The sequence below is a fragment of the Capricornis sumatraensis genome, chromosome 6 (genome assembly GCF_032405125.1).
Source record: "Capricornis sumatraensis isolate serow.1 chromosome 6, serow.2, whole genome shotgun sequence".
NCBI lineage: Eukaryota > Metazoa > Chordata > Mammalia > Artiodactyla > Bovidae > Capricornis > Capricornis sumatraensis.
The window spans coordinates 37,681,910-37,699,783 of record NC_091074.1 but is presented as its reverse complement, the minus strand read 5'-3'; the positions used below and the strand labels follow the sequence as shown (position 1 = coordinate 37,699,783).

At 39.6% G+C, this 17,874-nt stretch overlaps 1 protein-coding gene across 1 annotated transcript in view; it reads right to left on the bottom strand.

The window, feature by feature from the left end:
* The window catches only part of FREM1 (FRAS1 related extracellular matrix 1), a 157,132-nt gene that overhangs the window by 73,917 nt on the left and 65,341 nt on the right, over positions 1-17,874 (bottom strand). Inside the window, exons 15-17 of the mRNA XM_068974274.1 lie at positions 9,339-9,591; positions 2,364-2,558; positions 1,091-1,276 (exon numbers count right to left, since the gene is read on the bottom strand). Coding sequence (XP_068830375.1) covers positions 1,091-1,276; positions 2,364-2,558; positions 9,339-9,591 — 634 coding nt within the window. The remainder of the gene's footprint in view (positions 1-1,090; positions 1,277-2,363; positions 2,559-9,338; positions 9,592-17,874) is intronic.

Sequence of the window (17,874 nt, the reverse complement as noted above, 5' to 3'; positions counted from 1 at the left end):
GGCTTACTTCACTCTGTACAACAGGCACCAGTTTCATCCACCTTATTAGAAGTGAATCAAATGTATTCTTTTTAATGGCTGAGTAATGTTCCATTGTGTATATGTACCACAGCTTTCTTATCCATTCATCTGCCAATGGACATCTAGGTTGCTTCCATGTCCTGGCTATTATAAACAGTGCTGTGATGAACACTGGGGTACACATGTCTCTTTCCATTCTGGTTTCCTCGGTGTGTATGCCCAGCAGTGGGATTTCTGGGTCATAAGGCAGTTTTATTTCCAGTTTTTTAAGGAATCTCCACACTGTTCTCCATAGTGGCTGTACTAGTTTGCATTCCCACCAACAGTGTAAGAGGGTTCCCTTTTCTCCACACCCTCTCCAGCATTTATTGCTTGTAGACTTTTGGATCACAGCCATTCTGACTGGTGTGAAATGGTACCTCATTGTGGTTTTGATTTGCATTTCTCTGATAATGAGTGATGTTGAGCATCTTTTCATGTGTTTGTTAGCCATCTGTATGTCTTCTTTGGAGAAATGTCTGTTTAGTTCTTTGGCCCACTTTTTGATTGGGTCGTTTATTTTTCTGGAATTGAGCTGCAGGAGTTGCTTGTATATTTTTGAGATTAATTCTTTGTCTGTTGCTTCGTTTGCTATTATTTTCACTATGGGGGCCTTTTAAAACATTATTTCTTCAATATTTATCCTTACATTTTCCATAAGTGTAATTTCCATTTATTTTGAAGTAAACTCCCATACATGTGAAATTTTAAATGAAAAATTAGAATGAAAAACAATAGTATTTGAAAGTATCAGTGATAATAATAATTCCTCAAGTATAGTACTTTGAACGGAGAAGGCAATGGCACCCCACTCCAGTACTCCTGCCTGGAAAATCCCATGGATGGAGGAGGCTGGTAGGCTGCCGTCTATGGGGTCGCACAGAGTCGGACACGACTGAAGCGACTTAGCAGTAGCAGCAGCAGTACTTTGAACATTTTTTAAGTTCTAACCCAGTTATTAAACATAACCTAATCATAACCTAGTCTCAAACAAAGGCTGATTATTGCTGGACATAAAACCATGACTTACCTATGCTGATGCCCATATTGCTCTTTTCAAAACCTACAGAAGGGAGTGTGTTCTCAAGGTAGCCAAACTGGGGAGGAGAAACCAAAACAAATTCCAAGTCATCTGCTGCAGTGTCAGGATCAGCGGCAGACAAATGGTTAATAGAAAGGGCTGCTGAGAAACCCTCATCTACAACGAACATGGTACCTGCATACAAATAATAACACAATTATGACTTACTGTGAAATCCTCTAATCAGAATAGTGAGGACAAAAGGGAGTGATTGAAATTCCAATTCAGAGATGTCTCCTATACACAAATGTACTTCCATGGGGGATGTTCATTTCCTTTAGCGTAATTCTCCTTATGGTGAAAATATCCAGGGGTAATAGGTGGAATTTAATTTGACTTATGGAATTATATTTTTTCTTGTCTAAGAAAGCCAGACTATTACAGAAAGATAGAAAAATACTAAATGCTCCAGTACAGCCCTTTAGTCATTCTCTAGGAACTCTGATTTCCCCTGTGTCTCTATAGAAGTGACAAATGAAAATAAGAATTGCCAAAATGTTTTAATGATAAGCCACTGAATGTGGTTTATATACTCTTCAAGATCAGTTGTTACCTCTGTTTGTCAGAGCATTAATTGCCTGAGAACTATTATGAATTGCTCATAATGAGCATTTTTTTTATGCCATAGTGCTTAATTATTCTGTGGGGATAATGCTTCCTTTCCAGAACACTGCTTGGGAGACAGTTTGCAAATTACAATAACATTCATACATATGTTTGCATTTCTTTTCTGAGAGTCAGAACATATAGATAGTGCCTACAAAGAGATGACTTCCTAAAAAGCAAATAAGATTAAATATATATAAATAGTCCCACTGGTATACTCATTCTATTCTAATAGAAATTGTTATGGATAAAATAAATTACTGTCTCTACCAGGTAAATGATACTTTCCCATGTGAAATAAAACCAGAGTATCTGAGGATTACAATGTTGTCTTCATTTTAAAACATACACACACGCGCACACACACACACACACACACACACACACTTGCATTCTCTCTCCATATGGATTTATCTCAATTTTTAAACAAGTTATTTCTTTTTCCCTGTAATCTTTCACAGACCTGAGGTTTCTACAAGTCTGTTTTGAGACAATTACTAGAGGCAACTTTGTATGGTGGTTTTCTATTTTGACTATAATAAAGGGCATTATTTCACTGGACCACAGGTATGACTAGGTGAGATAATAGAAACTTGAGAGAAAAAAATATGGCCACCTATGGCAACTGAAGGCGGTTGGTTGTCCACTGGATACACTGTGATGTTGAGATCATACATTGGAAAGGACTCATGAAGAGGAACAGATGGATGAGGTCCTTTGTAACAGCAGCCATTCACAAAAGGACCAGCTTCTCTGTCCGAAACCACCAATGTAATGGTGTCGAAACAAGGCATCAGGCCAATCTCACCACCTGGAAGACACAACTATAGCTGAAAGATGACTTATAAAAAATGCAGAATACCAAGATCAAATCACCTTAGACTTCCTCTACAAGCATAGAATGGCAAGGAAAGGAACTTATGTGGTTAAAATGTGAAACTCAATTTTATTACTATGAAATTAAATAGAGTCATGAAAATAATGCAGAAATGCTTGCCCATCTGTTGCCTCTGGTGCAAACCCTGCCAGCCATCTATCACCATATGGAGGGGCAAAACAGGGCTAACAAGGGTCTGACAGTTCACAAATGAACAAGGGAGACACAAAGCTGGACTCGGGATGGCTTCGCTCTTCTCCCATAATTATTAGTGTTAGGACCAACCACCGGGAAAACAGAAGGCACCCTGAGCCTCTGGTAATTGTCTTCACATTCGCATTAACCACCTTAATTGAACAACCACTCAATGCAGAAGAAGCTGAATAGGTGAAATACAAAGATAACCCACATCTTTGTCACTTGCTTCAGTATTTTCCCATTACATATAGTCAAGATGTTAGCAAAATAGCAACAGCACCTGGATAAGGAGAGACCCTAATTTTCATCTTCTTTTTACTCTTGAGAGCTCGCATCTATGGGATTCAAAATGGTCCCAACTTAAGTCATGAGAGGAAGAAGGAAGAAAATATCAGGACTAGATACTTCATCAGTAAATAGGACAAGCTATTCTTGGATTACTAATGAACAGCACAGAAGTAGGAATGCTTACTATCCAAGGGGGCAGAAAAGTTATGTAGATGTGCTTTGGATAATTCTCATACATTATTCTAAAAGTATCAAGAGGGAAGCAATTATGTTTCAAATTTTGATGAGACTAGGGCACAAAAGATCAGGAGCAACTTCTCTTTTCACAGGACACATTGGTCAAATCTATAGAGCATTTGTACTTGGAATTATTACACCTGTTTAAAAAAATGACACAGAACATAAAAAGGAACAAAAATAGGTCATCTGTAGAGATGTAGATGAACCTAGAATCTGTCATACAGAGTATAGTAAATCAGAAAGAAAAAAAAAATATTAATGCATATATCTCCCATGATAGTAAGGTCCTGCTTAAAATCTTGCATGCCAGGCTTCAGCATTACATGAACCAAGAACTTCCAGACATCCAAGCTGGGTTTAGAAAAGGAAGAGGAACCAGAGGTCAAATTGTCAACATTCACTGGATCAAAGAGAAAACAAGGGAACTCCAGAAAAATATCAACTTCTGTTTCATTGACTACACCAAAGCCTTTGACTGTGTGGATCATAACAAACTGTGGAAAGCTCTTAAAGAGATGGGAATACCAGACCATCTTACCTGTCTCCTGAGAAACCTGTATGCGTGTCAAGAAGCAACAGTTAGAACCCTGTATGAACAACTGAGTGGTTCAGGATTGAGAAAGCAGTACAACAGGGCTGTCTGCTGTCCCTCTGTTTGTTTAACCTATATGCTGAGCACATCATAAGAAATTCCAGCATATATGCTGGAATCAAGATAGGTAAGAGAAACATCAACAACCTCAGATATACAAATGATACCACTCTAATGGCAGAAAGCAAAGAGGAAGTAAAGAGCCTTTTGATGAGGGTAAAGAAGGAGAGTGATGAGCCTGCTTAAAACTAAATATTAAAAAAATCAAGATCATGGCATCTGGCCCCATTACTTCATGGCAAAGAGAAGGAGGTGAAGGCAGAAGTAGTGCCAGATTTCATCTTCTTGGGCTCTAAAATCACTGGAGATGGTGACTGCAGCCATGAAATAAGAAGACAATTGCTTCTTGGCAGGAAAGCTACAGCAAACCTAGACAGTGTGTTGAAAAGCAGACATTGCTCTGCCGACAAAGATCCATATAGTCAAGACTGTGATCTCCCCAGTGGTCACGCAGTTGTGAGAGCAGGACTGTAAAGTAGGCAGATCCTCAAAGAATTACTGCCTTTGAACTGTGGTGCTGAAGAAGACTCTTAACTGTCCCTTGGATAGCAAGGAGATCAAACCAGTCAATCTTAAGGGAAATCATCCCTGAATACTCATTCAAAGGACTTTTGGTAAAGCTGAAGCATCAATATTTTGGTCACCTGACATGAACAGCTGACTCATTGGAAAAGTCCCTGATGCTGGGAAAGACTGAGGGCATAAGAAGAGGGAGTCAGAGGATAAGATGGCTGGATGATATCACTGATGTAATGGACATGAACTTGAACAAACTTCAGGAGATGGCGAGGGACAAGGGAGGCCTGGCGTGCTGCAGTCCATAGAGTTGCAAAGAGTCAGACACAACTGGGCAATTGAACAACACCACCAATGCATATATAGGGAATCTAGAAAAATGGTACTTATGAACCTATTTGCAGGGCAGGAATAGAAATGCAGATGTACAGAACAGACTTGCGGACACAGAAGGGGAAAGAGAGTGTGGGGCTCATTGAGAAAGTAGCGTTGACATACATATACTACATGTGTAAAGCAGATAGCTAGTAGGAAGCTTCCTTATAGCATAGAGAGCCCAGCTTGGTGCTCTGCGATGAGCTAGAGAGGTGGGATGGAGGGCTGGGGTGGAAGGGAAGCTCAAGAGGAGGGGATATAAGTATATATACAGCTGATTCACTTCACTGTACAGAAGATATTAACAAACATTATAAAGCAATTATATTCCAATAAAAAAAATGGCAGACAAGGAAATATTCAAAATATTATTGAGTAATCAAAGGATTAAAGAACGAGAAGACTGGGCTTACTTTTTTAAAAAGAATAAAGTTGAGACATTAAAATTAAACAATCAGCCTTCTACTTTAGGAAAAGTTGGGGAAAGAAACCACTCATCTATCCATATTTATAAAAAAGTTAATTGGCATAAAGCTTTTTATGCAATACTCACTTGATAAATACTTCTTTAATGCTTGTTGTGTGAAAATTAGTGTTCTGTGTGCTCCAGCGGAGGGAAAGACAGACATGGTGAAAATGTCAAGACAGTTCAAAAAATATCAAATGTTCAAAGACCTACTATATGTCAGGAGGGGACACAGTCTAATGGGAGGGAAAGAAATGAAGTCCGGTTAGATTATCACAGATGTGTGTATATATTAAGTGGAACCATATGAAATTGCTACTCTTAGCCATTTTTAACGTATTAAATGGAACATTCATCTATCTCAGCCTGATTATTACACATTAGGTGCTGAGGGTGAAGAAGGATGAGAGCATAGGCTGATGATGGCATGGGGGGCAGAAAGCACATGCCAGGGAAAGTCAGAGAAATCTTTCCAGATGGCCCTGCTCACTTTGTACTGAGCATTAAATAATGAATGGTTTATAAGGCAAATAAGGCAGAGAACTGGGAGATGGGCAAGAAGATGTGTAGGAAGAGGGAGTGGGGAAGAAGAATGGAAAAATAATTCTAGGAAATGAAAACAGCTTAACCAAAAGACCGAACATAGTACATTCAGTAACTGTAATTTCAATATAAGAAAAGCATGTGAGACATTCATAGAAAGAGCTGGAAAAGTTGGCTGAGTGTTAAGCCACAAAAAAAACGGCTACAAAATGGGTCGAAGAATTCTTTACCTTGAAATGAGATACAGTCTAAAGATACAATTTATACTGAAAACAGTTAACTGGACTGCTATTTATTAAATAATTTTTGAATGGCCTCATATTTAATGTTTGGAGAATAGCAAATTAGTAATAATTTTATATCATAAAATATTATTCAATGATTAAAACATGGTTACAATAACTTTGTAACATTTAATAACATTTTAATAAACATTTTTAGATGAGAATCTAAATGAAAAAAGGAATTGCACATACAACATGATCGTAACTATGTTAAAAATTACAATTAGAAAAAGGAAAAGAAAACATTGTAATACTGAAATGTTAACAGTGATTATCCTTCTGAGGTAAATAAGGTGATTTTTCAAAATTTTATCATAATTTTCTATGCTTTCTGTAATGAGTATATATTGTTTTCATAATCACAAAAATAAATAAATAAACAAAATAATGGTGATACAATTGTTATCAGGCTTCTCTGGTGACTCAGCAGTAGAGAATTCACCTGCAATGCAGGAGATGCAGGTTCAACCCCTAGCCAGGAAGATCCCCTAGAGAAGGCAAAGGCAACCCACTCCAGTGTTCTTGCCTAGACAATCCCATGGACAAGAGGAGCATGGCAGGCTACAGTCCATGGGGCTGCAAAACAGTTGGACACAACTAAGCAACTAAAACTACAACAACAACAATTGTTCTTTGGTAATCTTGATAACCAATGTATGGAGGCAAGCGCAGGGCCACTGAAATTTTAGCTCCTATTCTGAGTTTCTCTTTAATCATTCTGCTGCTACTGCTGCTAAGTCGCTTCAGTCGTATCCGACTCTGTGCGGCATAGACGGCAGCCCACCAGGCTCCCCCGTCCCTGGGATTCTCCAGGCAAGAACACTGGAGTGGGTTGCCATTTCCTTCTCCAATGCATGAAAGTGAAAAGTGAATGTGAAGTCACTCAGTCATGTCCGACTCCTAGCAACCCCATGGACTGCAGCCCACCAGGCTCCTCTATCCACGGGATTTTCCAAGCAAGAGTACTGGAGTGGGGTGCCATTACTCATTCCAGAACAGTGCTAATCACTACCGAGTAACTGAGTGAACATTACAAGCAAAAGTATCATTCAAATAAAACATTTTTTGAATACAGTATTTCTGTTAATTTATTAACATAACAAAAATATCTATCTCAAAGAATTCACACCAGTGTCCTACTAGGTCTTTGAAGAAAAAAAAAATGTGTTAACACTCCCTTATATGACCATCACACTAAACGAGAGTTATACGTATATCTACTTGTTGTTTAGTACCTGGAACAAGGCACAGGCTTGAAGGGAAGATAGTTTCATCTCACCCATAATGTATCTATGCCAAATGAGCCTTTCAAAGATGTTAAAATTATGTAACCATAATATCGGTCTCTAGATCACTTTTCTGATAGTCTGTGTGGGAAAATCAAAAAGAAGCACCTATTTGCGAACTCTGACATTGAGAGACATTGAGTAAGTGGACTATACTTCTCAGGACAAGGAAAGAGCTAACAAAACCTTTTCTAAGTCATGTACAGATGTGAGAGTTGGACCACAAAAAAGGCTGAGCATGGAAGAATTGATGCTTTCCCACTATGGTGCTGGAGAAGACTCTTGAGAGCCCCTTGGACAGCAAGGAGATCAACTAGTCAACCCTAAAGGAAATCAACCCTGAATATTCATTGGAAGGATTGATGCTGAAGCTCCAATACTTTGGCCACCTGATGCGAAGAGCCCACTTATTGGAAAAGACCCTGATGCTGGGAAAGATTGAAAGCAGGAGAAGAAGAGGGTGTCAGAGGATGAGATGGTTGGATGGCATCACCAACTCAATGGACAGGAATTGGCGCAAATTCCAGGAGGAAGTGAAGGGCACAGAAGCCTGGCATGCTGTAGTTCATGGGGTTGCAAAGAGTCAGACACGACTTACCAATTCAACAACAACAACAAAGACTTAACAGAGTGAGGATAAAGAGATATTATTTCAAGCAAAGAGATGTCTAGTGGAGTGATTAAAGTATGTCATACTAACTGGCCCTAAGGCAACTGGTATCCTAATAAGCTGTTTTGTTTTTTTCCAAAGTACATTTAAAAATATTATTTCAAAATGTTTTCCCCCATGTCCAAATTAAACTTGAGCCATCTCAGTTCCCCTCCTTGAATTCCCTCCCACATCACTGCTTGTATCCTCTTTCTCTGTTTTTTCAAATAAAAAGATTTGAATTCTGACACCTCTTATTTCCTGTACCACTCACCTGGCCTGGCACACTCAGTCATACTTCCCCCTGGAATCTAGGTTAGCGAGGCATATGGATGAGTAAACATGAAACAGTAATGGAGTGTGATAAAAGTTAGTTAGAGGAAGTCCACGGCATTATCCCTGAGGAAGTGCCCCCAAACCAGAAATCAGATTTGGCAGGGGTAGTGATGTCATGAAGGACAGAGGTGTTACTATCATCTTCCCATGGGAGTGGGGTTCATCTTAGTGTCTGGATTATACTCCTTTGAGCCTACTATGCATACCACCATGATCTGTAGATTTCAGATGTTGACAACATTTTTTACATGAATATTTTACATAAGGAACAAATGCCACCTAGATAGCAATATAATGCAATGCCAGAAATATAACTACAATGCTAACAAACAAGCATTTACTGTATTTCCAATCTGTGTTCACGACTGTCAGGTGCTGAGGGCAAGTTACGCAAAGCATAAAACATCACCTTTGCTCTTCAAGAACTCAAAGGGCAGACCAGTTACTTTTTAGGAACTAGCTGATAATCAGAAAATTTCTCAAGTTAATAATATAATTACCTTAGGGAGCCTACTTCAGGCATTTTTGGTATGATATATGGAACCAGAGTGGGATGGCCAGATAGCCTTCTTCAAATTGACCATAATAGGGATGGGGACAAGCCAGAGTGAATTGAAAGCCTATGTGGAAGCATCAGGAACATAGCAGCAATAACACTTGCTCTTTCTGTGAAATTCACTGTATTACTGAGAGATCTAGAAATACTGCTGAATATCGTGATCATATTTGAAAAATAGGACATGGGCTCCTGCTGCAGCTTCTCTGGTTTTAATGGAAACAAGCATTAAAACTGAGATTATCAGAGCCCACAGCAAGAAGTGAGCTAAGACTCTGTAATGTTGTTCACCCGAGCCCAGACTCACCACAATGCTGTCACTTACCTGTATGTTTGTATGTCACAGCCCCTGCGACAACATCTTCCTGAGAGAATTGATGTACCCTAACCCCAGCTCTCCTCACAGTCCCATGCTGAGGTTCTCCAACAATCACGAACATCAGCTTCAGATCATCACTGTCCACATCAGTAGCAAAAATGTATTCAGAAGTGATGACCACCTCTTCACCCTCGGAGCAATGCATCATGGGAATGAGGTCCGCCTTTAGCACTGGTGGCTCATCATTTACAGGGAACACCTAAGCAGGGGTGTGTGAAAAATGCATGTTTTTGAGAAAAAGAAAGCAATGACAAATTGTCCAATTGGTAACTCATTGCTCATAATTGGAATAACAGACTTTTTCAGTCTTCCAGACACGCAAAACAATAGCTATGGAATTTGGCCAAGCTGTTTGTATCTTTTAATTTTCCCCATATGAACCATCTTGGAAGAAATGACCCATATGAGAGACATTTAAGGTGGGAATGGGGGAGTATGGTTATGGTTTGGGACCCAACGCTCTCGTTTGTTTCTAGAGAGACAAAAAATAAATGCAATATAAAGCGTCTGTCACCCCAGCCCCTATCCTCCTTTGTCCAATCCATGCATATTCTGGAGGAAACCTAGTCCTTATGGTCTGAGCACTTACATTTACCACATCAAAGTTATTTATATTTCAAATTACTTGGTGATTACAAAACCCTCCTTTCCTTTCAACTTCCTGCCACCCAGGAAGTTTCTCTGGATATATAATAAGTAGCAGCTGCATTTCAAACATTTTGAGTTAATTCTGAAACTCCATAACTGTTAAATCAGTACCAGTTTTCAACATGGTAGTACATTTTTCTCTTACTGTCATTAAAATAAACCCCTTAAGTAGAAAGGAAAGAAAAGCAACGTGAGAGATTGCAGTGACTGTCCAAAACTTTAAAAGATTTTGTATAAATTTGAAAAAGTATGCTTTCTAAATAGGAATAAAGGACAGTCCTCCTCTGAGTTCACAACTGTATGCTGCACATTTATTCATCAAGTCTGGCCTGTGAATACCCTCAACCCTTTATTTCCCTCCCTCACACTTCAACCAATATGATCTTTTTAAAAAATTGGTATTTTTTATTTTGGCTATGCTGGGTCTTTGTTGCCGCACATGGGCTTCAGTAGCTGCAGTGTGTGAGCTTAGTTGCCCCACTGCATGTGGGGTCTTTTCCCTCTCCTCTTTCACTCTCATCAAGAGACTCTTTAGTTCTTCTTCACTTTCTGTCATAAGGGTGGAGTCATTTGCATATCTGAGGTTATTGATATTTCTCCCAGCAATCTTCATTCCAGCTTGTGCTTCATCCAGCCCAGCATTTCACATGATGTACTCTGCATAGAAGTTAAATAAGCAAGGTGACAATATACAGCCTTGACGTACTCTTTTCCCAGTTTGGAACCAGTCCATTTTTTCCATGTCCAGTTCTAACTATTGCTTCCTGACCTGCATACAGATTTCTCAGGAGGCAGGAAAGGTGGTCTATTATTCCCATCTCTTTAAGCATTTTCCACAGTTTGTTGTGATCCACACAAAGACTTTGGCACAGTCAATAAAGCCAAAAGGAACAGACCAAGTAAATGGCTATCCAAAGGTGGCATATAGGCATGATGAGAAGCTGGCAGACCGTGGAGGACTTCTCTGAGCGCCATTAGGTCCCAACTTTTTTGGAGTAGAGATATTATGCTATTCATCTCTATACTCCCAGGCTGAGCACAGTGCCTACAATATATAGCTTATTCAATGAGTTTCTTCTGCTGACACACAGTAAGGAAGTAAGACAGGAAAAGGAGCATAGTCCAAGTTCAAAGTGAGGAAATCTGAGTTGATGGGTGAATGACAAGACAAAGCTAGAGTGAAAACATCTTTAATTTCAGAGGCATACTGGAGCATTTAGAAGCTAGACATGACACCTGGGCCTTACATTAAAACAATTCAGCAAAGAGAAAATACATGAAGGAAATATGGTAAAATGATAACGGTTATTACGATGAGGTGATTGATACATGGGACTTTATTATGATATTCTCTCTACTTTGACACCACCCTTATGGCAAAAAGTGAAGAAGAACTAAAGAGCCTCTTGATGAAAGTGAAAGAGGAGAGTGAAAAACTTGGCTTTAAACTCAACATTCAGAAAACGAAGATCATGGCACCGGGTCCCATCCCTTCATGGGAAATAGATGGGCAAACAATGTAAATAGTGAGAGACTTTATTTTTAGGGGCTCCAAAGTCACTGAAGATGGTGACTTGCAGCCATGAAAATAAAGACGCTTGAAAAAGCGAGAGGAGCATAAAGATGGCGGAGGAATAGGACGGGAAGACCACTTTCTCCCTCACAAATTCCTCAAAAGAACATTTCAACGCTGAGCAAACTCCACAAAACAACCTCTGTAGGCTGGCAGAGGACAGCAGGCAACCAGAAAAGCAGACCATTGTCTTCAAAAACAGGTAGGAAAAAATATAAACGACGAAAAAGGAGACAAAGGAGGTGGGGAGGGAACTCCGTCCCGGGAAGGGAAGCCCGTCCCGGGAAGGGAATTTTAAGAAGAGAGGTTTCCAAACACCAGGAAACACTCTCCCTGCCGAGTCTGTGGCAAGTCTTGGAAACCCAGAGGGCAACATAACAGGAAGGAAAAATAAAGAAATAATTAAAACCAAGAGATTACAAGCCCAACAGTAACTCCCCCAGCGGAAAAGCAGCACAGACGCCTGCATCCGCCATTGGGAAGTGGGGGCAGGGCAGGGACGTGCGGGAGGCGCGCGCTGCAGTGCTTTGTAAGAATCAGGCAGGAACGCCCCACGCGCAACCAGAACGATCTAACTTGCGCTAGCAAACCAGACTGTGTGATAGCTACTGCACGAAAAGCTCCAACATAAGACGCCGCCAGGACCGAGCACAGAACAAAGGACGGAACGGAAAAAGCCGGCTGCAGATCATCCCCCGCCGGGGACAGGCAGCCAGAGCCGTAAGGACTGGAAAGGGGCAATTGCAGACCCGGAGAGACTTTACTTACCTAACTGCAAGCGGGCTTCTTTGCTAAGACTTCTGGGGGTGCTGGACAGTCACAATCTGCCTCATGGGGGATGCCAGCGGTCCACCCAGAAAGTTGAGCAGCAGCGACAGAAAAGGTGACAAGCCGCGGCGATCACGCTCGCCAAACTCCTGAGCTACTCGGACCTGGGAAGGGCACAAAGCGCAGTCCCAGCCGAATCTGTGCCTCTGAGGGGCTGCCTGAGCGCCAAACCTGAGCGGCTTGGACCGGGAAGTGCACGCAGCCTAGGGCCGGCCCCAGACGGTTCCCGGCTGTGCATCGTAGAGCCAGAGCGGTTTGTGCGCCGCGAGAAGGGACAGGTCAAGCGGGGCTGTGACACTGTGAGCACACGACAGCGCTATTTGTCTGCGGCATTCCCCCTCCCCACAGCGCGACTGAACTAGTGAGCCTGAAAAACCAGCAAACGGAAGAAGTTAAACAGAGGGAACCACCTTGGAAGTGATCCCACACGGCCCAAAACATCAGAGAAGAGCCAGATATATTTTTACTATTTTAAAAATCATTCCTTTTTTTTTTTTCTTCTTTTTTTTTTCTAACCTTTTTTTTTAATTGTTAAATCTTCTATTTCTCCTCTAATTTTTATTAATATAACCTATTATTACTATTTTTAAAAAAAAAGACTTTTTTTTTTTTTTTAAGGCAAACACCATATATAGCCTTTGGATGGTTGTTGGTGGGGTTTTTTTGTTTGTTTGTTTTGTTTTTTTTGTTTGCTTGTTTTTTTTAATAATTCTTGGTTTTTTTTTCTTTCTTTCTTTCCTGCTTTTTCCTTCTGCTTCTTTTCTTTAATATTGTATTTTTGAAAATCCAACCTCTACTCTAGATTTTTAACCTTTGCTCTTAGGTTTTTGTTGTCAATTATGTTCATTTAAAAACCCAAACTTCACTACCCAAGTTTACCTGAGAGCAAGATTACTGGCTTGACCACTCTCTTCTCCTATGGACTCTCCTTTTTCTCCACCAGGTGGCCTCTGTCTCTTTTCTCCCCCATCTCTTCTCTATCCAACTCTGTGAATCTCTGTGTGTTCCAGACAGGGGAGAACACCTAAGAAACTGGTTACTGGCAGGATTTGTCTCTCTCCTTCTCATTCCTCTCTCTTATCCTCCTGGTCACCTCTGTCTACTTCCTCCCTCTCCTCTTCCCCGTATAACTCCGTAAATACCTCTGAGCGGGCCAGACTATAGAGCGCACATAAGGAAGTGACTACTGCCTAGCTTGCTCTCTCCTCTTTTGATCTCACCGCATCTCATTCCAGTTACCTCTAACTACCCCCTCCATCTTCTCTTCTCCTTGTAACTCAGTGAACCTCTCTGAGTGTCCCTCAATGTGGAGAAACTTTTCATCTTTAACCTAGATGTTTTATCATCGGTGCTGTATAGATGGAGAAGTCTAGAGGCTACTGTAAAAACTGAAGACCAGAAGCAGGAGGCTTAAATACAAAGCCTGAAAACATTAGAGAACTCTTGAATTCAGGGAACATTAAGCAATAGGAGCTCATCAAATGCCTTCATACTTACACTGAAACCAAGCTCCACCCAAGGGCCAACAAGTTCCAAAACAAGACATATCACTCAAATTCTCCAGCAACACAGGAACACTCCCCTGAGCTTGAATATACAGGCAGCTCAAAATTATTCCAAAACCTTTGATGTCTCATAACCCATCACTGGTCACTCCACTGCACTCCAGAGAGAAGAAACCCAGCTCCACCCACCAGAACTCCAACACAAGCCTCCCTAACCAGGAAACCTTGACAAGCCACTGATAGAATCCCACCCACAGTGAGGAAGCTCCATAATAAAGAGAACTCCACAAATTACCAGAATATAAAAAGACCACCCCAAACGCAGCAATATAACCAAGATGAAGAGACAGAGGAATACTCAGCAGGTAAAGGAACAGGAGAGTTGCCCACCAAACCAAACAAAAGAGGAAGAAGTAGGGAATCTACCTGAGAAGGAATTCCGAATATTGATAGTGAAAATGATCCAAAATCTTGAAATCAAAATGGAATCACAGATAAATAGCCTAGAGACAAGGATTGAGAAGATGCAAGAAAGGTTTAACAAGGACCTAGAAGAAATAAAAAAGAGTCAAAATATAATGAATAATGCAATAAATGAGATCAGAAACACTCTGGAGGCAACAAATAGTAGAATAACGGAGGCAGAAGATAGGATTAGTGAAATAGAAGATAGAATGGTAGAAATAAATGAATCAGAGAAAACAAGAAATACGAATTAAAAGAAACGAGGACAATCTCAGAGACCTCCAGGACAATATGAAACGCTCCAACATTCGAATTATAGGAGTCCCAGAAGAAGAAGACAGAAAGAAAGATCATGAGAAAATCCTTGAGGAGATAATAGTTGAAAACTTCCCTAAAATGGGGAAGGAAATAATCACCCAAGTCCAAGAAACACAGAGAGTTCCAAATAGGATAAACCCAAGGCGAAACACCCCAAGACACATATTAATTAAATTAACAAAGGTCAAACACAAAGAACAAATATTAAAAGCAGCAAGGGAAAAACAACAAATAACACACAAGGGGATTCCCATAAGGATAACAGCTGATCTTTCAATAGAAACTCTTCAGGCCAGGAGGGAATGGCAAGACATACTTAAAGTGATGAAAGACAATAACCTACAGCCCAGATTACTGTACCCAGCAAGGATCTCATTCAAATACGAAGGAGAAATCAAAAGCTTTACAGACAAGCAAAAGCTGAGAGAATTCAGCAGCACCAAACCAGCTCTCCAACAAATTCTAAAGGATATTCTCTAGACAGGAAACCGAAAAGGGTGTATAAACCCGAACCCAAAACAATAAAGTAAATGGTAACGGGATCATACTTATCAATAATTACCTTAAACGTAAATGGGTTGAACGCCCCAACCAAAAGGCAAAGACTGGCCGAATGGATACAAAAACAAGACCCCTCTATATGCTGCTTACAAGAGACCCACCTCAAAACAAGGGACACATATAGACTGAAAGTGAAGGGCTGGAATAAGATATACCATGCAAATGGAGACCAAAAGAAAGCAGGAGTGGCAATACTCATATCTGATAAAATAGACTTTAAAACAAAGGCTGTGAAAAGAGACAAAGAAGGCCACTACATAATGATCAAAGGATCAATCCAAGAAGAAGATATAACAATTATAAATATATATGCACCCAATATAGGAGCACCACAATATGTAAGACAAATGCTAACAAGTATGAAAGGGGAAATCAACAATAACACAATAATAGTGGGAGACTTTAATACCCCACTCACACCTATGGACAGATCAACTAAACAGAAAATTAACAAAGAAACGCAAACTTTAAATGATACATTAGATCAATTAGACCTAATTGATATCTATAGGACATTTCACCCCAAAACAATGAATTTCACCTTTTTTTCAAGTGCTCATGGAACCTTCTCCAGGATAGATCACATCCTGGGCCATAAATCTAAACTTGATAAATTCAAAAAAATTGAAATCATTCCAAGCATCTTTTCTGACCATAATGCATTAAGATTAGATCTCAATTACAGGAGAAAAACTACTAAAAATTCCAACATATGGAGGTTGAACAACACACTTCTGAATAACCAACAAATCACAGAAGAAATCAAAAAAGAAATCAAAATATGCATAGAAACTAATGAAAATGAAAACACAACAACCCAAAACCTGTGGGACACTATAAAAGCAGTGCTAACAGGAAAGTTCATAGCAATACAGGCATACCTCAAGAAACAAGAAAAAAGTCAAATAAATAACCTAACTCTACAACTAAAGCAACTAGAAAAGGAAGAATTGGAGAACCCCAGAGTTAGTAGAAGGAAAGAAATCTTAAAAATTAGGGCAGAAATAAATGCTAAAGAAACAAAAGAGACCATAGCAAAAATCAACAAGGCCAAAAGCTGGTTCTTTGAAAGGATAAATAAAACTGACAAACCACTAGCCAGACTCATCAAGAAGCAAAGAGAGAAAAATCAAATCAATAAAATTAGAAATGAAAATGGAGAGATCACAACAGACAACATAGAAATACAAAGGATCATAAGAGACTACTATCAGCAGTTGTATGCCAATAAAATGGACAATGTGGAAGAAATGGACAAATTCTTAGAAAAGTACAATTTTCCAAAACTGAACCAGGAAGAAATAGAAAATCTTAACAGACCCATCACCAGCACGGAAATTGAAACTGTAATCAGAAATCTTCCAGCAAACAAAAGCCCAGGTCCAGACGGCTTCACAGCTGAATTCTACCAAAAATTTCGAGAAGAGCTAACACCTATCCTACTCAAACTCTTCCAGAAAATTGCAGAGGAAGGTAAACTTCCAAACTCATTCTATGAGGCCACCATCACCCTAATACCAAAACCTGACAAAGATGTCACAAAAAAAGAAAACTACAGGCCAATATCACTGATGAACATAGATGCAAAAATCCTCAACAAAATTCTAGCAATCAGAATCCAACAACATATTAAAAAGATCATACACCATGACCAAGTGGGCTTTATCCCAGGGATGCAAGGATTCTTCAATATCCGCAAATCAATCAATGTAATTCACCACATTAACAAATTGAAAAATAAAAACCATATGATTATCTCAATAGATGCAGAGAAGGCCTTTGACAAAATTCAACATCCATTTATGATAAAAACTCTCCAGAAAGCAGGAATAGAAGGAACATACCTCAACATAATAAAAGCTATATATGACAAACCCACAGCAAACATTATCCTTAATGGTGAAAAATTGAAAGCATTTCCCCTAAAGTCAGGAACAAGACAAGGGTGTCCACTTTCACCGCTACTATTCAACATAGTTCTGGAAGTTTTGGCCACAGCAATCAGAGCAGAAAAAGAAATAAAAGGAATCCAAATTGGAAAAGAAGAAGTAAAACTCTCACTGTTTGCAGATGACATGATCCTCTACATGGAAAACCCTAAAGACTCCACCAGAAAATCACTAGAGCTCATCAATGAATATAGTAAAGTTGCAGGATATAAAATCAACACTCAGAAATCCCTTGCATTCCTATACACTAATAATGAGAAAGTAGAAAAAGAAATTAAGGAAACAATTCCATTCACCATTGCAACAAAAAGAATAAAATACTTAGGAATATATCTACCCAAAGAAACTAAAGACCTATATATAGAAAACTATAAAACACTGATGAAAGAAATCAAAGAGGACACTAATAGATGGAGAAATATACCATGTTCATGGATTGGAAGAATCAATATAGTGAAAATGAGTATACTACCCAAAGCAATTTACAAATTCAACGCAATCCCTATCAAGCTACCAGCCATATTTTTCACAGAACTAGAACAAATAATTTCAAGATTTGTATGGAAATACAAAAAACCTCGAATAGCCAAAGCAATCTTGAGAAAGAAGAATGGAACTGGAGGAATCAACTTGCC